At 41.9% G+C, this 25,799-nt stretch overlaps 1 protein-coding gene and 1 long non-coding RNA gene across 3 annotated transcripts; one reads left to right on the top strand and one right to left on the bottom strand.

Annotated features, from left to right (window-relative positions):
• Nucleotides 1-4,145: 4,145 nt before the first annotated feature.
• LOC148869659 (uncharacterized) lies at nucleotides 4,146-5,846 on the top strand. Its single transcript, XR_016106846.1, has 2 exons — nucleotides 4,146-4,544; nucleotides 4,821-5,846. It is a non-coding gene; the product is annotated as an uncharacterized LOC148869659 (long non-coding RNA).
• Nucleotides 5,847-12,641: 6,795 nt separating this feature from the next.
• LOC148869658 (U-box domain-containing protein 38-like) lies at nucleotides 12,642-17,289 on the bottom strand. 2 transcript variants are annotated; one of them, XR_016107112.1, is made up of 4 exons: nucleotides 16,511-17,289; nucleotides 15,116-16,086; nucleotides 14,213-14,291; nucleotides 12,642-12,905 (listed from the first exon to the last, which is right to left on the bottom strand). XR_016107112.1 is itself a non-coding variant. In XM_088969188.1 (3 exons), the coding sequence occupies exons 1-2, from the start codon at nucleotides 17,077-17,079 to the stop codon at nucleotides 15,159-15,161; spliced, it is 1,497 nt and encodes a 498-aa protein (XP_088825314.1). In that variant the 5' UTR covers nucleotides 17,080-17,289; the 3' UTR covers nucleotides 14,043-14,291; nucleotides 15,116-15,158. The 2 variants fall into 2 exon arrangements, 1 of the variants encoding a protein (XP_088825314.1); XM_088969188.1 differs by lacking the exon at nucleotides 12,642-12,905 and having other exon boundaries at nucleotides 14,043-14,291.
• Nucleotides 17,290-25,799: the final 8,510 nt, after the last annotated feature.

Here is a 25,799-nt window from a genome sequence, read left to right as displayed (position 1 = left end):
TGAAAACAACACTGGTTTTGTTTGGTACCAGTATTGTCAGCAACGTTTTCAACATTGATCTATATTATCCTATTAGACAGTTTTGTATGCCCTTAGGTTCAATCAGAATGATGTACATTATGAGTTTATTGTAAATGAATAAAAGTACATATTTGATTCATGTTCCCTTTGTATGTTTCTATGTAATATCCTTAAACTAGACACTTAATGAGACTCGTGTTAGTTTAGAATGTTCACAGCCAGTGGGTCGGTCTGGGGAGACCTATCATGATAAGGCTGACACTATTGTGCCACCAAGTCGGTTGGGGTGGCCTGTCTAAGCTGCCAGGGTGAGGCCCTAGGCGCATATAGTGTAGGATTAATTGAATCTTTGAACTGGACCAGATTTCCAGTATTGCCCTGGACCTTGGAGATTGATGGGCAAAACTAAAAATTTATACCCGACCCCTAGACTCAATTATGATATTGCACTAGGTGTCGGATTGGACTATTTTTGATGTACCAATCAGTGAGATCTTTAGCGGGGGTCAAAACATGGGTATGTTGGGACAGTCTGAGAATTCATCTGAGTGGGTGATCATAGTGATAGGATCAGCCCCTTTGTCGGACAAAGGTAATGAAAGGGGATACACTCTCACTGATGGAAACCAAGACTGCAGGCAACCGATTTTAATCGTTGAGATTCGTTTTGCAAAGTATATTTTATATGAGATATAAAAGTATATGTATTATGATTTCTAAAAGGTTTGCAAAATATTTTAATTCCCGGGATCCATATAAGTAGAGAGTGCAACACTGTTCCTTGCAGCCGAGGGAGAAATCCTCTCTTGTTGGGCAGTGTATAATCATTATGGGTTAAGGGGTTAAGTGTAAGACCATTGAGGATAATACCTGATGGGCTAATCTTGCATCTGCCCACAATCCCTAGGGACTACTTACGGTAAGTGTTGGGCCCATAGAGTCCATTTGATGGGTTTCAGGGGGTGCACTGTCTATAACAGTGTATTCGGCTAGGCCTCAAAGGCTGGGCCGAACCCATGTGGTTGATGTGTAGATCAATGCTCGGGTCCCACGCCATACAAGAAAACCCAACTGGGCAGTAGTTAGGAAGGTTAAGTGAGCACATAAGCTTAATGGGCCTAAAGCTCATTTCGAACTGGGCTATTTAATTAGTTAAATATGGGGGCGAATTCTAAGATGGATTAGCAGATAGGATAGGGTCTTGACCCTATCCACTCAGAGAGTCCAGATCTAAATCATTCAGATCAAGAGATGTTTTGATACAAATAAGATTTGGATCAGCAACTCCTAATTGAATTAGGAGCTAATCCTTTGGGGTTACAATTAAGGAAGGGGGCGGCAGCCAAAAAGAAGATAGAGATTATTCACATTCTCTTGTGTGCTGAAAAACACAAAAGAAAGAATTAAGCAATCCTACAGAATTCTTTCTTGCCGCCCTATTTGCCAGTTCGATCTCCAGTTGTGGAAGAAGTCAAGATCATCAATTCTTTGAGAAAGAATAGATAGGAAGTTGTGCTCATGTGCCATCCTGTTGTTTCTTGCGAATGACAGAATTCTTTGAGAAGAATACTGATGATTCTGCTCCATCTTGCATTGTGCCATATTCAGTGGGAGCAGTCTTTGGATCATTCATTGGGCATGAACACATTCGTTGGGAGATATTACTTCTCCGTTTCAGATCTGGTGTAGTTTATGGTTCAAGATTGATCATTGAAAATATGATTTTCTAAATAGGGAATGTGATTCCTAGTTGATAGGGAGAGAAAAATTTTTGAAATTCGCCCCTTTATTCCGCAAGATTTGGGCGTCTATACGATGGATCTCTCATCCATCAATTATCCAACGTCCAAAATGATGCCACATCATTGCACCGTTGACAATAATGCACCATTTTCTCAAAAAAAAAAAACATTGAATTTGGTGTTGCTCCAAACCACACTTTCCCAATTTTTAAGGCGTGGTTTGGAACAAAAATTTTTTCTGGGAAAATAGTATCAAATAAGAGGACATTGTTTGAAGCACCATTTTCTTTATTGTAACGCTTATGATTCCATTTTTTCAGAAAACGACATTGATGCCAAACACCCACTTAATTGATTTTATTTTATTTTTTATTCGTGGGGCTAAATACAGTCGCCAATTAGTTAATCGATAGGCCTTTTTTATAAACCGAATTAGTCTTTCGGTTTTTAGCAAGTCAATGGAGGTCAACATCTAGCCAGAATGTTAGGTAGATCCATATTCAACACATCCAAAGCAGCATGATACAGTGGCCAATTATTAGCTAACTGGAAGTGAGAAAAAAAATCCCAGTTTAGACTATTTTTTGCTTTAAAAAATGACAAATAGTAAAAAGAAGAAGAATGATTTGGGCACATATTGTTTTTTCAGGGTCATATGTTAAGCCCTCTACAATTTGGTTTTATTAACTGAAATAGAAAGAACCCTCTAACGTTCCTTAGCTATTTTAGACTAGGCTTTAGAGAGTCTCCATGGGTCTAAACACTAGAACCCTCTTAATATATTTTTCTTTGAAATATTGAACTAAAATCTAAAAAGAATACCACAGTTTGAAAACTAGCAATATGTAATTTTTGTGTATCGTATCGATGTTTTGAACCATGGGATTAGAGATATATCCCCTAATCACTAATAAAAAAAAAGTATAGTTCCATGGTCATCAGGATTCTCAGCAAGCAAAATATTCTGCTCACATCTCAAATTTTGATTTATCTATTTTTTTTTTGCCATTATTCCACATATTACAGTGGATTAGACCTGTTTATGGGCCGGGCTGGGTTGAATTTGGGCCGGGTTTTTATTCTTTATTAACAAATTTTTTCAAGTTCAAGTCCGAGCCTGACCCTCATAAAAAAACGCGAAGCTCGACCTAACAATATGATATGTATATCAAATAGAAAATAAAAGAAAATGGTGCAAGAGATTAAACATGAAAATTAAGCAAGAAATGGGGGAGAACTATTAACTTAAAAAAGTAGCACTATGGAATGGATATAACTAAACGAAATTGAGAAAATTAAACAAGGTATCATGCAAGAGATGATAAGTTCTAGACTACACGGGGATGATGTTGAAATTAAAACGAATTAATGAAGTAATGAAGTAATGAATCTCTATTACTGATAACTAATAGAACAAAAACTAACAGAACTAAAACTTGATTCGAATATGTTCGGACAAACTAATGAATCTCTATTACAAACTAAGAGAACAAAAACTAATAGAACTAAAACTTAATTCAAATCTGTTCGGACTTCCTTATATATCAGAACAGAGAGAGAGAGAGAGAGAGAGGACCTAGTTCGTTGGTAGTGCCGGTGCCTGAGTTTGCCAGAAAAGGTACAGTAAAAGAAAAAAAGGGTTGCCGCCTACCACTGCTAGCTTATGCTCGACGCTGACTTGCACTGAGACTTTGAGAGTGAGAACCGAGAAGTTAGATCAATGAAAGGAGGGGAACTGGGAAAGAGTTAATCGGGTTAGGGATTTAGGGTTTAAAAATTATAAAAAGCCAGGCTATACTGGGCTTTTTTGACAAATCCCAAGCCCAACCCAAAAATAATCGAGCTAGACTTTTAATCTCGAGGTCAAATGTATGAGCTAAAAATCATATTCAAGCCCATCCGGAGGCTGGGCCACTGAGCTACCCAACCCATAAACATGTCTATAGTGAAAACAAGGGTGGGTCAGAGATGGATGCAAATAAGGTCCACACTCTCCTTCCACACCATGAAGAGCCTTGTTTTGGTTTTTCTACATGTGTAGCATTGAAATTGAACCAAGTAATTTTCAACAAATTTGGATTCAGTCCTCAAGGAACGTCGTGTTCAAGGCCTTTTACATCCATGCATTTGGGAACATCTTTATAGTTCTATATTTATTCTGGTGGGAAGATATTCTCAGTGTGTGATTGCAAGGGACACTGCGATCAGTGTGAGCACAGTCTTGCAGAACGCCGCGTTCTGTGCACCCATGGATGCATTGGACGGGTGCACCTGCCAATCACAAACGCCCACGTCGCCGTGTTTAAAATTTATTAACTTTAACAAACGTTTAGCTGTTACTTGCAAAATATACAAAAAGACAAAAAAGTTAAAATACACTCTCCCATACTTTTTTTCCGCCAACCCCTAGCCTAGAAGCATCCACATGTGACCGGCAATCTCACTGAACGCAGAAGCCACCGGCAGCGGATGTGGGTGGGTCTGAGATCTCATCCTTTTTATCCTTCTACCTTTCATAACGCTTGGACCATGAAGCCAAATCCCACCCGTGCGGTTCACTGGCAACGCCTCTCCAGTTCCACTGGTGTCGTAAACGCATAAGTCAAGTTCCAGTTACAGTTCCACAGTAGGGAAGTGAAGCGCTGAACCAGCCCCAGTCCAGTTCCAGTTCTACAACAACGCCTCTCCAGTTCCACCGGGTGCACTGCAAATTGCAAACTGAAGCAGCTTCATCGCTTCCTTTCAAATTTTTGTTTACACATGGACAGCATTTGCCCCTCGGTCATGTCTCTCTCTCTCTATTTTGTAGCCATTCTCCCCAAAATCCCATCTAAATCCGTTCCAAATCAAAGCTGTTGGATTTTATTCTTATCAGAGATTAAATCCAATAAATTTGATTGGTTAATTATATTTGTACATTTGTTTGGTCAATTGTATTTGTACATTTATTTGGGAAATTAATTTTTTTTCTTATAAAAATAATTTTGAATTATTCCCATTTAAAAATTATAATTTTTTTTTTCAGTATTTTAATAAGAATTGATTTACATTTCTCAGAACTAGAATTAATAGAAGAGAGTATAGAGGTTTGATACAAGGGGTGGTGCACTTTTCTCGCAGCTGTTGCCTTCTCGTTTTCTCAGCTTCACTTCCAAAGTTACAGTCACCCCATTTCCCATCAAAAGCTTCATCGTCAATTTGTCCGCCTGTCTCATCTCTCTTTTATGCAATTTCCATTCACAACAGCCACAGCTCTCTCTCTCTTGAAGTCAAGATCTGAAGATCCTCTGTTCACGTTGTCTTTGGACGGTGGTGCTCCTCACCTCTCTCTTCTTCATGGGTTTCTTCTCCATCTACATCGGCCGCTTCGCCGAAGAGAATGCCCTCGATTTCTCACGCAGCCGAGTCCAGTAGCACAGAGCGGGGTCAGCCTCGTCGGTGTCCTGCCCCGTGGTCTCGACCCAAATACCGTTAAGCCTTTGCCGCTGTTCACCTACGACTGTGTCGAGTGTCTGAGTGAATCCAACGAGGCGGAGGCCGTGAAGGCGATTCCTTACTGTGGGCACGTGCATTTGGTTGTCGGCTCATGGGTTGTGTCCCCTCTGCCGCTTCACGCAGCTGTTCCCCAAAAACAGTGACGTCTCTGTGGATATAGCGGAGGAGAAAGAGCAGGCGGCGAATGATAGAAGGATAACCAGTGTACTTGCTGCGATCGTCAACAAGAGAGAGATATCAACGATGGAGAGTAGAGGTACGTCTGTAGAAAGGGAAGAGGTTGTACCGGTATTAATAACGAATACGTACTGTTGGAGCTCAGGGGAGAGGACGTCGCTTCCGAGTTAAAAATGGGAAGAGTAAAAAATGGTCGGTTCATCCAGCCGAACTACTAATAGCGGAGATAATTCATGGTTAACACGGATGAGATGATGTGTTCGCATCTCATTCGAGGTGCACTCGTCCAATCCACCCATGGGTGCACAGAACGCGACCTCGTCTTCCGGTGCAATTTTATTTATATAAATAAAAATGTATGGGACTGCAAATGAAAATTCTTCTTTAATTTTGTTTTTGTGTTTTACTTTATTCTGCTTTAAATGTTGATTTATTTAATTTATACTGCAATCAAACAAAATAAACTAAAATTTAAAACAAAAATAGATCAGAATTTATACTCAAATCATTTGCATTATTATAATTTTACATCAGTCCAAATTTATTTGCATTGCAACCAAACACAGTCTAAGGCTCAGTTTGAAAGGAGTATAAATGCAAATATGTAAAGTGTAAATACATACAAAATAATATAAATTATAAAGTTTTGCACTCTACATATTTGCATTTGTACTCCTTCCAAATTCAGCCTAAAGTATTTTACTTTTAAGGTTTTGTATTAGTGCTAATAGAAATGTTTTTTCAGTCAAAAGGTATACAACAAGGTTTTTAAAACCGACTCGAAGAACGAACTGGTTAGGGGTTTGGTTCCTAGGTCGAATTGTCTGACCGTTATAAAAAAAGTTAAAAAAAAATGGTCAAAACCATTCAAACAATTTGAACGGTTAACTGCCCGGTCAGCGGTTTGTTGACCAAAATCAACGGTTTTTGTTCCTAGTTTTTCAGGTCTGACTGTCCGCTCCAGTTCGATTTTGAAAACCATGATATATAGTAAAAACAGACTTTGGAATCATCACCAAATCAGTCATCATCTTATCACATAAGTAAACATAATAGTATTTTACAAGGTTTTTAAAATCGTACTAGACAGGAAACCCTTATGGGACCAATTCCTAGGTCAAATGGTCCAATCATCCGGTTCAAACGAATGGTCCATTCTAACTTAAAAAAATAAAAAAAAGACCAAAACCGTTGTTTAGGTCAATGGTTTGATCACCTGGGTCAGTGGGTCACTGACCAAATCTATGGTTTTTGGTCAACAAACTGTTTTAGGGTGAAACAAAACCAATTATCTAACCAGTTCCCAAGTTTTTTGGTTCAACCATCCAATACAGTCTAGTTTTGAAAACCATGGTATTTTATATCCAACCATTTCCCAATTATGTAAATATTTTTTTGGGTAAAGAAAAGGAAAACATTTCTCAATTATGTAAAGCAAACCTATATCGTTATATAGCAAGATTGAGGAGCCATTTGGTAAGTCTTTTTGGGAAGATCTTTTAGTAGCTCTCACGGTCAAAAGACACATTGAGTTTTTGCATTAAGACCTGAGCAGCCTAAAGCCCATTTGGTTAAGGCGTGTTTTTCTGCACGAAGACGAATAGAACACACACACACACACAAAAGCTCCATTTGGAGCTTCTCGAAAATTGCTCGTTTTGGACTTCTTGTGTCTTTTCGGCGTGTCAGCTTTTGGTGGCTAGATCTACCACAAGCCAAATGGAAAAGACCGAATCGTAGTATGTCGGGTTTGTAAATAGCCGACAGACCACACAAAAAGACGCATCAAACAGGGCCCGAATTAGCTTGGCTAATAGACAAAAGAGTAGGAGCATTATTTTGCTCCCAAGTCCTACTACCTCTTAAGGCTCAGTTTGGAAGGAGTATAAATACATATAAAATAATATAAAATATAAGGTTTTGCAATCTACATATTTGTATTTATACTCTTTACAGATTGAGCCTAAGTAAAAAAAAATAATCCTAAATGGCTAAACCCTAAACTTTTAACTCCTTAGACTCTCACTCCATGTACCTTCATCCAAATATAACGTCATTAAAAAAGAGTCATTTATTAAAATATCCTCTATGAATTTATTCAAATCTTCCCTATAGTTTGTTTTTACAAAAAAATATCTTCTATAGTTTGTGATCAATTTACTTAACCGACCTTCTATTACATGAAAGTGGAAAATGAAAGTTTTGACCCTAACATTCATTCAAACAAATTATAAATTTAATCAAAATTAAATAAAAAATAAAAATGTCATTTTATCATGGCCCATGCCTTTGAACATTTTCCACTCCATTTATGTGATCATGTTGCTATTTTAAAATCACAAACCAAATTAATGAAAGATCGATTAAGTAAATAAGTTGCAAACTATAAGTGGTGTTCTAGTAAAATAAAAATTAGGGTTATTTACTAGAACACTCCTATAGTTTCATAGATTTACTTAAACATACCCTATAGTTTGCATTTTACTAAAACATCCCTTATAGTTTACAACCTATTTACTTAATCGACCTTTTTATTTTTAGTTTATTTTAATTAAATTTATTTGAATGGATGTTAACGTTAAAATTGTTATTTTCTGATTCATCTAATGGAAGGTTGATTAAGTACATTGATTGCAAAGTATAGGGAGAGTTTTAGTAAAACACAAATTATAGGGTAGGTTTTTTAATAAATTCATAAAACTATAGGGAATATTTTAATAAATAACCCTAAAAATTATAAGATAAATTTAATTAAATCCATAAAACTATAGGAGTGTTCTAATAAATGGCCCTAATAAATTACTCAAAACTACCCAATAATTAAATCCATCGAGGCGTCGATACATAGATCCAAATTGGACGGTAATAGGAGGTGGGGCCCACGTCAAGCTGGACTCGTGGACTCATTTCAAAAAGTTGGTGGACACAGCTGAACCAAAAGTACCTAACCCACATAAGATTAGAGCTGCGGAATTTGATCCCCATAGTTTGTGTCTCACAAATCACTGTTGAGACAGTCCACCAAAAGCAACTTTGTACATATAATGGGGAGACCATCTACAACTGGTTGGGTCCTCACCCAATCTAGTCCTCCGTTAGCCCAGACTCTTACGTACCTTTTATCAAGAGACCCCAGAGGACATGTGCAATTTAATCATTCCAATTTAGACGTAACCGGAGAGTGGTGAGGCCCACGTCATCTGCAATGGCCCCACCCCATTATAGATCTTGCCAACTGCGAACCATGATATGCATAACAGAGTGAGCCCTTGAATTTGTTTTGACATGGCAGGTGTTTTTTGTTTAGGGATAGGTAGACTGTACTCCACTTCAGAAATATGAAACTACAACCCCTTTCTAATCTATTAGTACTCCCCCTATAAAATTCATCTTTCCCATGGATTTGGCATTGATTCATGGTCAGGATTCATCCCACCTATAAGGTGGAGCTAAGATTTTTAGGGGTGGATTGAACAGTAAAAACCACTTTTGTTTAAGAAAATAAAACCATTCACATTGTCTAATATCCTCTAGATTTCATTAGGGATGCAAATGGATCGTATCGATTTGAATCCAATCTAACACTGGTCATGTTGAATTTGATCTGACCCGAAGATCCAATCGGATCTGATAGGACTCAATTTAAATTCGAATCCTATCGGTAAGTCAAATCTTTGGATCTCATCAGATCAAACTTGTTTTCTTTAAAAATTAATAAATTATTAAAAGAAAAATAAAATATACTAATTTAAATAAAGTAAAAACAAAAAATATAAGTATTTTTAATTATTTTATCATATATATATATATTTATAAAAAATAAATAATATAACAAATATATATATATATATATATTTTATATTTATAAGTATATAATATATATTGGATCATATCTTATTGGATCAAATAAGGGTGATCTGAATTCAACCAAATAGGATTGGATCTCAGATCTGATGGGATCATGATTGATCCATTTTTACGTCTAGATCTCACCACTAACACCCCTCCATAAATGCATGGCTCCCACGTTTCTAGACTTAACAAACCCCCTCATGCAAAAGCCCATCGGACATGAAGCATGGACAAGTCAGACGATGAAGAATGGTCAAATAGGCTCTAATACCATCTCAAGGAATCATTCATACCTTCTAATGAAATTGAAATAAGTATAATGGTGATCATGAGGATTGAACACTAAACCATTTAGTCAAATAAATTATGATACCATTTCCAAGGAACCGTTCAACTTTAGGTGAGGTTCCTGAATAGGAGTACTCACGGTTCAAAACCATGGCCTATTTTCCAACCGAACCAGTACCATCGATTTTTGGTGAAAATCATGAACCAAATCCAATTAGTTAACCAGTTGATTAGTTCGCTTTTTGATCAGTTCAGTTCTTTAGAATTTCAGTTTTTTAACATTTATAATATATATTATGAATAAAATATAAATACAATATAATACTGGGAATATATAATATGTTATACTATAAATAATAAATAATATATTATATTATAAATAATATATATAATATGGAAAAATGTATATATAAGTCAGTTCGATTAACTATGGTTTTTCATATTGGTGTAAAACCAAACCAGTACCTTTAATTTTTCAAAAATACTAAACCGATCAATTCGATCAATCGAATTTTCATTCAATTTTTCGGTTTTTTATGAACACTCCTATGATTTGTGAATAGGTTCTTATTCTGGAATATGAACAAATTATAGATCAGATTTAGATATACCTCTAAAGTGTTATCCTAATTCAATCCCATCTATTTGCAATCCTATTCGAACCAAGTTTCGAAAACTTCAAAAAGACTGCAATATTGCATCTGATTTTTCTTTGTTTTGGTCAGAAAAATAGAGGTTTCTCTTCTCACTTAAATTGTGAGTTTTATATACAAGCTTCCAATTTTACCCATTTCTTTCCCCCTACTTTCCTTTCAAAGCTAGAACAACAAAAAAGTATTATTTTTTATTAAATTCAATAAACATGTCCATGTGCCCAAATCAACATTCATACATCACTAACTGGTTAGGTAGACAAAGTCTCCATCAACATTCAAGCAACCACCACCAGTGGGTTTTCTGAAACGGGTGGAAGCGTCATCATCTCTACATAAACCTAACAATCACCAATTGAGAAGAGGAATGCGACAGCAGAGAGCTCCTGTTCCCCACTTGACACTCTCCCAACTTTTCTTCATTGTTCTTTCTTATTCTTTAGGAGGACCCACAATAAATCCATGGATCCCAATTGGAGGGTTCAAAGAGGTGGGGTGCATTGTGCACATGAAGTTGGCTTCATGAAACTATTTTCAAGATATCCTCTTGTAACTAAATATTGTTCTTTATCACCTCAATTACATTGCAAATATCAAAATATAAGTTACAATGCAAATCTAACATGTGGAATTTCCTAGAACCTGCAATGGGCTTACTATCGTAGATTTGTGATGAGTTCAACAACCATTGCAAACTTACGATGAGCATAAAACATCTCTTCAAACCCATGGTGAACAATGGACGTTGCTTGAGACTTGCGATAACATCGCCAATTAGATTTTTTTCCTTTTTAACATGTGACAACTAGGAAACTCGTTAGGAGACGTAACCTACACGTGCCACATAAGAATCATTAAGAAAAATGAAACTTTACCTTTGAAGGATCTCGCTAGACACATGGTGAAATCCCAATGATATTCTATTAATATATGGCATAAATATCTCATTTCCTAATAGAAAACGTCTCATTTTATATCTTTCTCCTTGTAGCCTTAAGGTTTTCTCTATAAAAAGGAAAATAACTTTCCCCCACATCAGACAATAGCTTATAACTCTAACCCTAAATTTTCACAATAGCTTATAACTCTAACCCTAGATTTTTTTAGATGAACCCTCTCACTTTTTTATTTCTTCTTTCTCTTATCTTCCTCCATCGTCCTCAACAATCGATATTCCTTCCAACATTCTCTCTTTTCTACTACCTTCTTCAGAACTTCAGAGACTTGACCAACCTTTGCGCCCTTCCACCGTAAATACCTCTCACTATGCGCCTCGTATTAAACCTGTAGAGCTAGATTGCAATGGACACTATCCACAAACAGCAAACTTCTACATCTAATGAGGAGACAATCTATGATTTATGTCCCTTGTCGTGTAGACACTCCATCATGGATTATTGAGCCCCACTCCATTAGAGAACGTCTCTGCTTTGCATAAAAATAACATGGGCTAGTATCATTCAATTATTACTACTATCTTTTGGTCTTTCTTATGACACATGCAAGAGGATCTGCCCTATATAAGACTGGATCTATTAATTGCATTGCATCCTCAAAATTAGGATATGACGTAAATGTGGGACCCACATCATCTGAACCGTGATAAACAAGAAAGGTGATTTGAGAGTGGGTTGCCTCTAATTGTTTGTTGTTTCTTTCATATGGTTCACTTGTTCATTTTTGTGTCAAACTCAAACGTCTAAGCCATGGCAAATCCCTTCTCACTTTCTCACACAATTTCCATTTGACTCATTGCTCCATATTGCAACTTCACTACTGCTGTAATAGCATAATCAGTAAAATATAGGGGATGTTTGGCAACTTTTTTCATGTGGTTTTTGGGTTTTTCAAAGTTCAAAAGATAAAAAAAAATGGTATTTTTCTGTTTGGCAATGAAAGATAATATGCTAGAAAGACCTGCATCTCAAAAAGCTTACAGCCCAAAACCACCAAAAATCAGAAAACTTCAAATTAAACTTTCGGTCTTTTTGTACCCAAAATATTTATATTTACCAATCTATCTTGATTTTTTAAAACAAGACCCCAAAAGTTTAATATATCTTTTAGCCATCTGGGCTGTGGAAAGATATTCTTAAAAGACTTGGGGTGCATTTGGCGTGTCTTTCTGCACAGTCTTTTGGCTGTTTACAGGCCTGGAAGACCGAAAATTGGTCTATTTCCATTTGGCATACGGAAGATCTAACCGCCAAAAGATGAGATGCCAAAAAGGCGTGCGAAGCCCATTTTGGACTGATTTCGGGAAGCTCCAAATAAAGCTTCCCACGTCTTTTGCATTTTAATCTCGTGCAGAAAGATCCGAAACGATGCACGGAAAGATGCATGTCTACCAAACGGTCTTCGGACTGCCCAGATCTTATGTCAAAAGTTCAATGCATCTTTTGACTGTTAGAACTACAAAAAGATTTTCTCAAAAAGACTTACCAAACGAGCCCTTACCAAATGGCTTATTTATCTACCGTTTTTTCAAAGAAAATATAAAACTGGATTGCATAAGAAGTATTTACATAAAATTGAAGAAAAGGTACGGAAAAACACCCTCAGATCTGATAGAGAATGTCTTGTATTAAGAAGGATGACAATATAACTCCTCACTCAGGCTGCATTAGATAGTATGCCTTTGTATTAAGAAGGATGACAATATAACTCCTCACTTGGGCTGCATTAGAAAGGTGTTAGGGGGCCTAAGACCCTATCCCAGATAGTATGCAAAATTTGTCCACACAACAGTATAAATACTAAGTTTCTACTAGAGCTGTAATGATTGATTGAAAATAGTGAAAATTCATAGAAATCCTCTCAAATTTAAAGCTCAATATGCCAAACCACGTCATCTGTGTAAATTTTTCTCCTTTCTCACCTTTTATTTATTTGCTATTCTTTGTTGTTCTCCGTATTATTCACAACAAGATCAGCAAGCGTAAAAATGGCCTCCTCTACGGTCCCAGCGAAGTCGACAAATCATAAGGGAATTAGGGTCAGAATAATGAACGTGCATTACAGACCCCCAGGACCAGAAGTCCCAGAAAATCTAAAAGGGGCAAAGCAATCAGACCTTAGCCAACGTATTTTGGGAATCTCAGGACCACTGTTCTGCAACTTAGAAACAGACTGGTAGTGAGACCATAAAGAAGCTTTCTCAGATTTTTGGTGAATCAACTACTTGGAAATCAATGCCTCATGATGGAACTCTCCAGATTCCTCAGGATGTCCATGCTTAACAGGGCTTTGGAAGGAGGTCCTTCCTGACCCTTTTCTTTTTTATGAATGAGGTCTTTCCTGACCTTCCCCACTAAAGAGTACTTGTTCATGTTTGGACTCTAGCTTCCCGGCCCCCAAGCAATGCCTTGCCTTTCATTATCAGTGGATCAAGAGCTCCACCAGTCCACCCAAAACATTATTGATGGACCACAGGGCTGTTAAAACACAATAATTCCACATTTACACCAACCCATCCCATGTACTTTTGTCCTCCCCTCACTGTACTACCAAAACATGACATGAAGGTTCCCTTCTCTTTCCTAAAAGCAAAACAGGCTCTGGAGCCTGGATCATGAAAGAAAACAAACCAAAGATTGTTACTTCCTAGACTTTACCCATCAATGAAGTTCAAAACCTAAATTACCCCTACCATCAGGATGGCTTTAGCATTTTTAAAGCTGTAAACTAAGGGGTCCACAAGTAATAATTCATTTCTGCTCAGACTTGGATCTTTTTCTTTTTTCTTTGTTTCGTGGTTTTCCCTGCGCTTGTCTCATTTATCAAGTTAAAGCACTTTCATATAAGGTCAAGCATATCAAATGAAACAAAATTGCTAATGGGTAATAAGCTTTACAAAGGGTTACAAAAGCTATATAACAAAAATGACAGAAGAAAATTTAAAAAAAGAAAAAAAGAACTATGAGAAATTTCTAAGAAGATCAATGACTGACTATAACCCGACAATGAACATTACATATTATATACCTTGGGGAGAGGAAAATGCAGATTTCAGCTTATTCACTTCTAGTGTCTTGACTTGGATTACGGGTCCTTCCATGCCTCTCTACAACAGTTAAAAAGTAGGAATAAGTTGATTAACCGAGGTCAATGCATTAAGACAAAGTAATTAATACCGAATGTTAAACTATTGATAGAGTACAGCTGCAGGGGTTAACAGCCCAAGATCTAGCCATAAATTTTACTTGAATAAATCACGTTAAACACCGAAACAACAAAAGTCCAAGGACTCTGCATGGAAAATGGAACCCTTATTGATCAAAAAAAAAAAAAATTGGAACCCTAAGACCCCAACAACGGGAAGTTGGAAACAGAGTCATGGAAAGATTCTCAGATGTATAGCAGTGTTAAGTCTCCCATTTCAATACAGAAGAAAATAGCCGACACTCTTTTCTATTTTCTAACGTATTTTATGCGTATAGAGGGTCCAGATTAAATTAGTACATAAATATTCACAACAAAGGTGTACGGAATTTGACGAAAAATGATCCCATTTTTTAAAAAGATTGCAACAGCCTTTCGGTAAATTTATATTACCAAGGAATAATCCCTTTAATTTTCTAAATTTACATTGAGTGGCCCCATACCAAAAGCTTTGTCGCTCTGAGACAGAGTTGCTGTTAACTGAAACTTTGACAGCTTTGAGCACTCCGCTCTAAAAAATAGAGGATACATAAGTAAAATTACCTAAATGACCTCAGTTATTTGAAGAATTTTAAACCCAAACCCCAAGTTCCATTGAACAGAGCTTGCTTTCTTTGACAAGGTTCCCATAGTAAGGCAAAAGTTTAAGTCTGATTTTTATAAGAAATATGTGTAAACAACAAGGAAAATCAAAGAAGCAAAAGAAGTAGAAGAAAATAGACTAACTTTTGATTCTTTGGTACTCCAGATCTCTGGCAACTCCAAGTTCTCAGAATGGTAAGCTCTTTGAAGTTGAAGATGAAGTGAGAGACTTGAAAAGATCCGACGGTGCAAAATTCAAATCCTGAGGCAAATTTGCCCTCCTTACAATTCTTCTCATATTGTTCTGCAAGCTCTGCTGTACCAACCGCTTCACTGCCTTCTTCTCCTCACTCATCATCTCATCCTCGTCTTCTTCTAAACCCTTCAAAACGCGATTCTGTCCAGTTGAAGATGAAGAGGTTCTACAAATTGGGGCTGACACGGCCACACCCAAATTCCCACCACAGGTCTCTGAAACTTGCTTGCCTTTGTCCACTCTCAAGCATTCTAAGATTCTCGAAGCCCTCTTCTGCGCCAATGTGCTACCCAGAAGGGTCAATTCAAGAAGGGAAGATACAATTCCGGCCTCGATCATGGCCTGTCGGTCTCCGTAAGCCTTGTGGGCCATCACCATCAGAATGTAAGATGCCTTCTCCTGGCACCCAGGTGAATCCGTCCAATTCAAGACGTCGATCAGAATTGGGAATGCGTCTAGCGAGTTGCTGATTGCTTTCCGGCCTTCCGTAGTCGAAACCACATTACTGAGAATCGACAGGACTCTTTCACTCACTTCCATGTCACCAAGCATGTTCAGGAGGTACGGAATGAGGCCGGTTTCTAGAATCTGAGAGATATTTGAAGGGGAGATGGAGAGATTGTACAATGCTCGGAGAGAGTCTTGCTCGGCCTGGGCGCTGCTTCTCTTGTCCACATTTTGCAGGGTTTTCACCAAGAACGGTATTGCGCCTGAAGAGCCAATAATCGGTTTATTTGAGTCGAGAGCGCTCAAAGCGAGGAAGTTGGCGACAATTGCTTCAGAGACCGACTCATTTGCAGACTCTATGAGTTTAAGCATCTTATGAACAGCTCCTGCTTTGACAATGGCTACTTTGTTCCTGCAAAAGTCGAGAAGGAAAAAGTCGGAGATTCAGATCAAATTAGCAGGGGCCGTAGTATAAGTAATATAAACAGGGGAAACGCGTTTTAAAGAAATGGCGGTAAAATGGATTGAAATGTTATAAAATCTAATACGAGAGCAAACGTGACTGAAACAATAGCAGGTTGATAAAATGGATTGAAATGTTATAAAAAAGATGAACTGTTTGACGAAACGAAATGCTCGTCGGTCGGAAAAAGCGTTACAAATGCATCGGAAACACAGAATATGAATTCTCTATGAAGTTTATCTGGATACGAATAGAATAAAACAAAACGTAAAATGTATTGATGTTGTAACAACTATTCAAGAAAAACCAACTCAAAAAAGTAAACAAGAAGCAAAGTTGAACTTGACAGTAAGAAAAAGATAACGATTCATACGTATCGTTTCCGATCCCTAGATTGAGAAGAGCATAGAGCGCAGCTATCTGAAAATCGAGATCAACGGAATCAACCATTCCGACAAGAGGAGGAATAGCTCCTAGCATGGCAAGTGTCGTCCTCGCCTCTAAATCTTCCTTCGCAAGCCTCCTAACATCAATGGCTGCTTCCTTCTGCTGCAATCCCTCTTGAAGCTGCAATCTCTTAACCACTCCCTGAAGCTCCTCAAAAACCTCAAGTTTCCTCCTCGTCTCAGCCTCGGTTTCATCCTCCAACCCGGTCTCCGACGTCTGAGACAAGTTCAAAAGCTCCGACAACCTCCCTGATCCAGCATTCCTCTTTGACCCCGACCTCTGTTGCTTCTGTTTCTGCTTCAAGCTCTGCATCTGCACCGGCGAACCAATGCCAGAGTCTTCCTCATGACGGTTGCGAGAAACTCCACACATCATGGCGTCCAATAGCTTCCGCCGAAATGCCGCTCCCCAAACCGCCGGCCATAGCCGGAAATTCCCTCCCCCAGCGCGTTCGAGCACCACAGATCCAACGTCGTTCCGCTGATACCTCATCATTTCCTAGCCAGCTCTCAAGCTTAAGAGGTTACCTACATTCTGCAGAGAGAGAGAGTTTATATTTATAGTGAGGAGCGTTGTCTGCTGCTGCTGCTGGTGGGAAGAATAAAGCGAGCTCAGCTGCTCAGGAGAAGAAGGGAAGAAAAGCTTCCTAATAAAGAAACCCGTCCTCTCTCTATTCTTGACTGCGGCTTTCTTTCTGCATCGTTTACTGCTCTCCAGCTCATGTAACAAGTACTAATACCCATTCCACGTGTCTTTTCTGATTAAAACTTTTCAATCTCTCCGTCGATCAAATATGAAGTGGGTCCCAGAATGTGGATCTCAGCAGTGGGGCCATGGTTTGTGTCCTGATGTATAGTAATAGATTCGTGCGCGATCTATGTTGTTTCAAGGGGGGATGGCCGAAGCGGGGGAAATGAATAGTTTGGACCTTGGAGGGAAATGCAAGGGACTGGTGCGTATTTCTACTGTTAGACTTGCGTTTGTGTTTAATTACAATGGTAACACTGACTGGACGATCACTATTGGGGGTTTGTTGTTTGTGGATCAAGTGGTTGTATGTACGACATGAAGATTGGTCAACCTGATGGAAGATTAAGGGTTGAGATGAGATCAAATTGGTTTAGATGGCAGTGTGGGCCCTGGAGCGTGCACCCGGAAAAGGAGAAAGGGCCACCATTCACGGTAGGGAGATTTCTATTGAAGTGTCGTTGGATTCTCTGCGACCGTTTAGAGAGGGTGCAGCAACAAAGCCAAGCAAGTTGCAAGATTTCCGCGCACGGCTACGCGACACGTTAGAATGATTTTTGTGGCTGTTTCGGACTGGACGACACCGACACTTTTGAAAGCGAAATATCGTTCTTGCCACCGAAACTTTTGCAATTCACCACATCGTTTTTCAATTTTTACACGTGGAACGAAAAACCCACACTTCAAATGCCGTAGTGCCATAGGCTTAGGGTTTGTTATGAAGCGATTATTGGAATGGGATAAGCCGTGGAAGAGTGATGAGTCGCCATTGTCTGACGTGGTCAAGTCACTTGACTCAAGTGAATGGCCACGTGGCAAATCAAAATTGTTATTATGAAATGACAGAGACCAGATCTGCTCCTCATTTACGGCGCCTCATACGCGCCTAACACGCACATCCTACCAGATGTTCCCAATGCACGGTGGATGTGCATGTGAGGCGCTCAAGTGTGAGGAGCAGATCCCGTTCCGAAATGACATACTCCAAAGCATGGAGACCGGATCTGCTCCTCACACTTGGCACCTCACAGACACCTAATACGCACATCCTACCATGCATTGGGAACATCTCACGTACTTATTAATTATTATTCATCAGAGATGTTTTCAATGCACGGTTTATGTGCCTGTGAGGCACCCATTTGTGAGGAGCAGATCATGCTTCCCGAACAGGTTGAGAGGGCTATGTGTGGGGGCATGTTTGATACCAATCGAGATTTGCTCCTCACAAAGTTTAACTCACAACTACTAGTAGGCACATTTTACCATGTATTGGTAATATCTGTTGATGGAGCGCAATCCGGCCGGTCTTAGCTGTCAACGAATTCGCCTCTGAGCTGGAGCGACGGGGAGCCTGAAACGGGAAAGATGAGAGAACTCCGGGGGGAACCCGATGAGATATTCCGAAGCTCAAGTTAGTAATCTTTCAAAGGCAAAGTGTAGACCAAATAGCGCAAAGTTCACATACCTTGTTTGTTGGGGGTAGGGGGCCTTTTATAATCACTTCGCACACTCGCTCTGAGGCCCTTGTCAGGTCGGGTATGATTACCCTTACATTTGTCAACTCGGGCGTCATCCTTTCTGCTAGGACAGAATTGTCACTGCCTTTTGTCGGAACCGTCTCTCTAACTGGAGATGGCGGTATCAGGAGGCGATGGCAGGTGGCCGTTTGGAGAGCGGCCGTCAAGCGTCAGATCCCAAGTCAGTTTGGTGCGCCGCCCTCGGGTACGGACTTCCTCGGTGTCAGGCATAATACGGTTTATTTGGTTTTGGTGCCCTGAGGGCGATGTGGTGGAGTGGTGAGCGAGGTGAAGTCTTGAGTTCGGAGGTATGTATAGGGCAGGTCAGTTCGGTGAGGTATATTCTGAACTGTTACACGGTAGGCCAGTTCGGCGAAGTGTCCCGAGCTGTTACAAGGCAGGCCAGTTCGGCGAGGTGTATCCCGAACTGTTAAGGTAGGCCAATTCGGCGAAGTATGTACCGAACTGTTACATGGCAGGCCAGTTCGACGAAGTATGTCCCGAACTGTTGCATGCAGGCCAGTTCGGATTACTTTTCTAGTTTGGGGCCAAGGGTGAGTTCGGGCCCCTAGTAGGGAGTTCTGACCGCTGGTTTCTCCCCTCGGTGTTCGCGCCTTAGGCTTGCTTTTGTGTCGAGCTATTGCCTTTGCCACATGTCGCATAACTGTGAGGTCGGGCCAAATCTTCCTTCATCAATTGCCCCCCACTCCTCGCACCAAGGGTCTTGCCCTGGTGCGGGGAGTTTTGCGAGGTGGTAGGTGGATTTGTCCTGTTCTTCGAATCTTGACTGTGCAAGTTGCTTTCGCTAGGGTTCTTCGGTTTTCTGGAGCGTCCGAGAAGGCGGGAGACGTGCCTACTGCTCATAAATGCTGACGGACGAGGCAACGCACATTTATTTTAAATTTCAAAAATTCGCGCCGCTGGGACAAGACAACGGGTCATTCAATTTTAAAAAAAGTGCGCCACTGCTGTTCTGAAGGGACGTGGACTAGCGGTTGTCAGTTGCAGGGAGACGTGTGACACGTTTGTCAGTTTCAAAAAGATGTGCGTCGGCGCGACGTCGGTTTCAAAAAGACGCACTGACGCTTCACTCTTTTTGGAAAGACGTGCGCCAATCACGTCTTGATCTCAGGGGACGTGCAGTCAGCGCGAATGCGGGCCGTCGGATTGTCTTTGATCTGCACTGCCGGTTCTTGGTTACTGTAGCTATAAATAGGGGGGACCCCAGTCGATTTGTCACTTCTGCGGTTTGCCTCTTGAGCTCGCGTCGAACTTTTCAGTTCGCGTCCAAGTTTTTCAGCTTGTGTCTAGGCTGGTTACTTAGCCTTCAAGGTTTTTGGCTTGTTCTCGTCTCCGGAGCCTTCAAAACTTTCTTCCGGTGAGTACCTTCCTCAATCCACCTCTTTTCCTCGATGTCTAGCTTTGATAGCTCAGACGACTCTTCAGATAGGACTGATGTAGGTTCTACAAACCGAGCTGTATCCCTTGACTGTCTTAGTGATCCTGAAGTGGAACTTGAGGGTGACTATAAACCCGTAGGCCGAGCCGCTTCGGGCAGTTTGGCATCTACCTCTTGCCGAGGTCAGATGCTAGACAGGTTTGGTCCCTCGACCATGACGCCCGAGGGGCTCCAATCTATACTTATGTCTTACAATCTGCCTGGGGGGTGTACATATTTCATTCCTTCGGGTAGCTTCCCTTGGGAACACGGTCCTGATGAGATCGTGATTTTTGGAGAGCAGTTCACTGCGGGGTTGCGACTGCCTTTCCACCCCCTTCTCGTCGAGGTCATAAACCACTTCGGCGTCACCATTGGCCAGCTTCATCCGAACTCTATTCGGAACTTGGTGGGGACAGTCTCCCTCTTTTGTGAATAGAACTTCCCTTTAGACTTGGAGATATTCTCCTCTATCTTGATGCTCAAGAAGCAAATGGGTTCTTTTCCTAGGGGAAGACGGGCATATTACCTTTCTCCTCACCCGGGCTTTAAGCTTCTGCACGATCTTCCTAATAAGGTCCCGGCGTGGAAGCGGGACTACTTCGGTGTGCGAAGTGCACAAGGATGACCCTTTCAGACCGGGTGGGGTGAGGCCGCTCCTGATTCTGGTGTCACTCTCGACAAAGAGACGATGAAGGGCCTCCAACAATGGGCACGTCAAGGTTTAAAGTGCCATCAGTACTTAATGGAGGCCAAGCTTATTGCGGCCTGCCTGTGTTCGGGTAGGTTTCTAGCTCAGGTTTCTTGTTTGCTCTGTTCCTTTGTTTTTTTTTTTTTGATGTCGAACTCTTTTTTGTAGGTGTAATGGATGCAGAAAGGACTCGTGGGGGGCGCCTGTTCCAAGGTATGAAGAGGAGGAAGCGGGTCGCTAAGTGAACTCGTACCGAGCTGCCCCTGGATGAGGAGTCTCAAGTTCCAGGCCACACGCCGGAGGATCTGCCCAGGGAGCTCGAGGTGACTCCACCGATGCATGAAGCTGCCGGGGCGCCTTACGCTGAGACCACTTATACGGGTGCTCCTGCATACTCCAGTGCTCCTGCTCACTCTGGCTCCGCTCATACGCGGGTTGGGCCCTCGGGTTCGGGAGCTCAAGGGTAGTTCAGGAGCGTGTTGACGCCGAACTACGCTCTTCAGAAGAGTAGGGAGGCTACTTTCCCCGAGGAGATCGCGGCATGGACCGATCTTCCTTTGAATCAGGTCGCCTGCAGTGTCGTAACACATGCTATGGTGGTAAGTCAAATTTCGTCTGCCTTCATTTTTTATCCTTCTGGCTATTGTCGCATACTTGTTTCTTTTGGTAGGTGAAATCTTCTATTCACTCCTTAGCAGCCCAGGTGGAGAGGAGCTCGCGGCAGGCGCGAGTTGCTGAGGCTGCCGCCCATGCTGCTGAAGAGGCTTTCCGTGTCGCCGAGGCGAATACCCGAACTATTGAGGCGGCCGCTTATGCTGCCGAAGAAGCTGCTCGCGTCGCCATGGCCAGGCAGGCGATGTCTCAGCGTCATGCTGAGGCCATGGGGGTAGTCGTCAAGCACATGGCGGACTTGAAGTTGGACTTGCAGCATCAAGTCGAATATCTTCAGGAAGACATCAGGGAGAAAATGCAGATTTTTTCCTAAGGCATTGAAGACGCCAAGAAGAAGGCCGTTGAAGACTGTATTGCCTCTCCGCATTTTGACGATCTGATGGTGGATTCTTACAGAAGGGGGTTCAAGCCGAGCCGGTGGATGATCCGGAACACGTACCCCGACCTCGATGTTAGTGCCATATCCACTTCGCGTATAACTCAAGAAATGGCCAATGCTGCCGATGGCGAGCCGGATTCTGAAGGAGAGGCAGGGCCTTCGGGTGTTGTTGAAGTGCCTTCTGATGGCAAAGAAGTAGCTCCAGGCATGTAAAGATTTTTTATTTGGAAGTGCCTTTTGATGGCCAATGTACTCCTCTTTCTTGCAACGGAATAGACAATCTTTTTGTCTATGTTCTTTTTCCCAAACTGATTCTTTGTCGAACTGATAATATGCCACTTTCTTGTCTGGGTTATTGTACTTACGCGACCTGTTTCAGCGCTGAGGCTTTTGTATTGAACTGATTTTTTGCCGACCTGATAATATGCCCAACTTTTCTTTGCTTGTTTACGCCGATGTTCCTCTTGGTTCTAAATCATGGCCGTTAGGCACTTGTAGCAATTTTGTCCACTTCGCTTGGCGGTTTATAGGTAGTATCGCCTTAAGTTCACAATGTTCCACGCTTGAGGTACTTGTTTGCCTTCTAAGGTTTCAAGTTCGTATGCCCCCCCGAGCGCTCTCTTTACTTTTTTGGGCCCTTTCTAGTTTGGTCCAAGTTTGCCCACGCCGGGTTCGGGCACCATAATCTTACGAAGGACCAGGTCACCGACTCGGAAGATTCGTTGCTTTACTCTGGCATTGTAGTAGCGAGCTACCTGCTGCTGGTAGGCCGCTGTCCGGATGTGCGCGAGGTCCCTTACCTCGTCCAGTAGGTCAAGGTTGGTACGTAACTCATCTCCGTTTGTCCGACCGTCGTATGTTTCTAGTCGCAATGTTGGTACTTCGATTTCCGCCGGAATCACTGCTTCAGTGTCGTAGGTGAGGTTGAAGGGGGTTTCTCCCGTGGCGGTTTTTTCTATAGTTCTGTGAGCCCATAAAACGCTTGGTAGCTCTTTGGCCCACAATCCCTTAGCTCGATCTACACGTGCTTTCAGGCCACGCAGGATGGCTCTATTCATAACCTCCATCTGACTGTTTGCCTGCAGGTGTGCGATTGATGTGAAGTTCTGCCGAATCCCCATGTTCTGGCACCACTCTTGGAACTTGATATCCTCGAACTGCTTGCCGTTGTCGGAGATTAGTACCCGAGGTAACCCAAAATGACATAATGTTCTTCCAAAAGAAGTTATGTATTTTTGGGCCGTAACAGTTGCCAGAGGTTCGGCTTCTATCTACTTCGTGAAGTAATCTACTACAACAACTAGGAATTTTCTTCCACTTGTTGCTGGCGGGAATGGCTCTAGGAGGTCGATGCCCCGTTGTGCAAAGGGCCACAGGCTGACGAGGTATTTGAGGTCGAAAACAGGCTGATGGTGGATATTGGCGTGCTTCTGACACTTGCCGCATTTTCTGACGAGCTCGACAACTTCTGCCTTCATTGTTAGCCAGTAGTATCCTTGTCGAAGTGCTTTTTGGGCGAGTGCTCTGCCCCCTAGGTGTCCGCCGCATAGACCTTCATGAGTGCCGCAGAGTACGAACTCGGCTTCGGTAGGTTGCAGGCAACGCAAGTAGGGGAGCGCGTAGGACCATCGGTACAACCGTTCGTCAATTATGATATATTTGGCTGCCTGGCGCTGCACCCTCTTGGTCGCATTGCATTCTACAGGGAGGGTTCCGTCTAGCAAGAAGCTCGCCAGTGGGTCGATCCAGCTCAGCTCTGCTTCGAGGACGGGAGCGACCTCCTCTGCCCCACCGAGAATACTAGGCTGAGGTAAGTCCTCTATGTACAAGGTTCTGATGTTGTTGTGGCTTGTGCTGGCTAACCGGGAAAGAGCGTTGGCCTGAGTATTCTCTGACCTCGGGATTTGTTTGATGAAGTGTGAATGGAAGTTGAGTAGGGCCTCTTTAACTTTCGCCAAATATGCGATCATGGAGAGCTCGCGTGCTTCGTACTCGCCCGTAACTTTGTTGACCACGAGCTGGGAATCGCTGTAGATGACTAAGTGCTTTGCTTTTACCTTTGGCACTAGGTTTAGCTCGGCTATCAGTGCTTCGTACTCTGCCTTGTTGTTGGACGCCGCGAACTCAAAGCGTAGTGCGTATTCCAATTTTGTGCCGCCTGAGCCGCATAAGACTATTCCAGCCCCGCTGCCTTGCTGGTTCGAGGAACCATACACGTGAAGGATCCAGGGCTCCTCATCCCAGCTCGCGTTTTGCCTGACCAGGAGAGATGCCACACTGGCTGCTACTTCACGGGGTTCAGACTCTATTGGCACGGGAGCTCCAGGTTTGCCCGAACTGGGGACCTCGGGCTCAACCTGTTGGGCTTCGTGGCTGAAAGTGCACTCGGCGATAAAATATGTCAAAGCTTGGGCTTTAATTGCGGTCCGTGGTTTGTACTGGAAATCGTACTCGCTGATCTCGATGGCCTATTTCGTCAGCCTACCGGAGACCTCGGGCTTTAGCAAGACTTGTCTTAAGGGTTTGTCGGTTAAGACGACGATGGTGTGAGATTGGAAGTACGGGCGGAGTTTCCGAGTTGATATCACCAGTGCGTAGGCTATTTTTGCTATCTATGGGTACCTCGTTTCTGCTCACTACAGAATTTTACTAACATAATAGATGGGTCGCTAGACCCGATCTACTTCCTTTACTAGTAACGAACTAACCACCTCGTTGCTCGCCGAGAGGTACAGTTCTAAGACCTTGCCCTCCTCGGGTCTGGCTAAGGTTGGCACTGTGGCGAGGTAGGTCTTTAGCTTGTCGAATGTGAGCTGGCAATCTCGGGTCCATTCGAACCCTTTGCCTTTGATTGCCTTAAAGAAAGGTAGGCAGCGGTCTGCCGACTTCGATATGAAGTGGCTCAGAGCAGCTATGCGGCCGTTTAGCCTTTGAACTTCTTTTATTTTCCGAGGTGGTCTCATATCAAGGATAGCCTTTATTTTATCCGGGTTGGCCTCAATATCGTGCCTCAATCCGAAGTGACACCAAAGACACACTTGTTTGGGTTTAGTCTCATTTTATACTGACGCATAATTTGGAAAACAGAATCCAAGTCTTTTATTAATTCTTGGGAGAACTGTGTTTTGACGACCATGTCGTCTACATAACACTCGATTTTCATGCCAATTAAAGGCCGAAAAAGTTTATTTACAAGTCTTTGAAAGGTCACACCAGCATTCTTTAGCTTGAAGGGCATGACCTTGTAACAGTACATGCCGAACTCGGTAATGAAGCTAGTTTTTTCTTGGTCAGACTGGTCCATCTTGATCTGGTTGTAGCCTGAGTAGGCGTCTAGGAAGCTTAGCAGCTCATGTCCCGAGGTTGCGTCCACTAGGCGGTCAATTCGAGGTAGGGGGAAGCAGTCTTTTGGGTAAGCTCGGTTCAGGTCGGTGTAGTCGATGCACATGCGCCACTTGCCGTTGGCTTTTTTCACTAGCACTAGGTTGGTTACCAAGCTCGGGTAATGAACTTCCCTTATGAAGTCTGCTACGAGGAGCTTTTCGACTTCTTCGTTGACCGCCCTCCAGCGCTCCGGGGCTAAGTTGCGTTTCTTCTGTCTAATGGGTCTGACTACAGGGTCAGTGTTAAGCTTGTGAGTTATAAGGCCAGGGTCAATACCGGGCATATCTGCCGCGGACCATGCAAAAATATCTAAATTTTGGAGTAAGAAACTCACCAGTTCAGTTCGCAAAGGCTCCTTGACGGAGGCACCGATCTGTAGTGTTC

This window comes from Nelumbo lutea, chromosome 2, assembly GCF_056320005.1.
Source record: "Nelumbo lutea isolate HS-2025 chromosome 2, American lotus-T2T, whole genome shotgun sequence".
Lineage (NCBI taxonomy): Eukaryota > Viridiplantae > Streptophyta > Magnoliopsida > Proteales > Nelumbonaceae > Nelumbo > Nelumbo lutea.
Note: the sequence above shows the minus strand (reverse complement) of the source record. Positions and strands in the feature narration are given on the sequence as shown.

Coding starts and splice junctions, on each gene's coding strand:
- LOC148869658 (XM_088969188.1), bottom strand. CDS start 17,079: ATGATGAGGTATCAGCGGAACGACGTTGGATCTGTGGTGCTCGAACGC. Junction 16,087..16,510: donor CTAGGGATCGGAAACGATAC/GTATGAATCGTT, acceptor CGACTTTTGCAG/GAACAAAGTAGCCATTGTCA.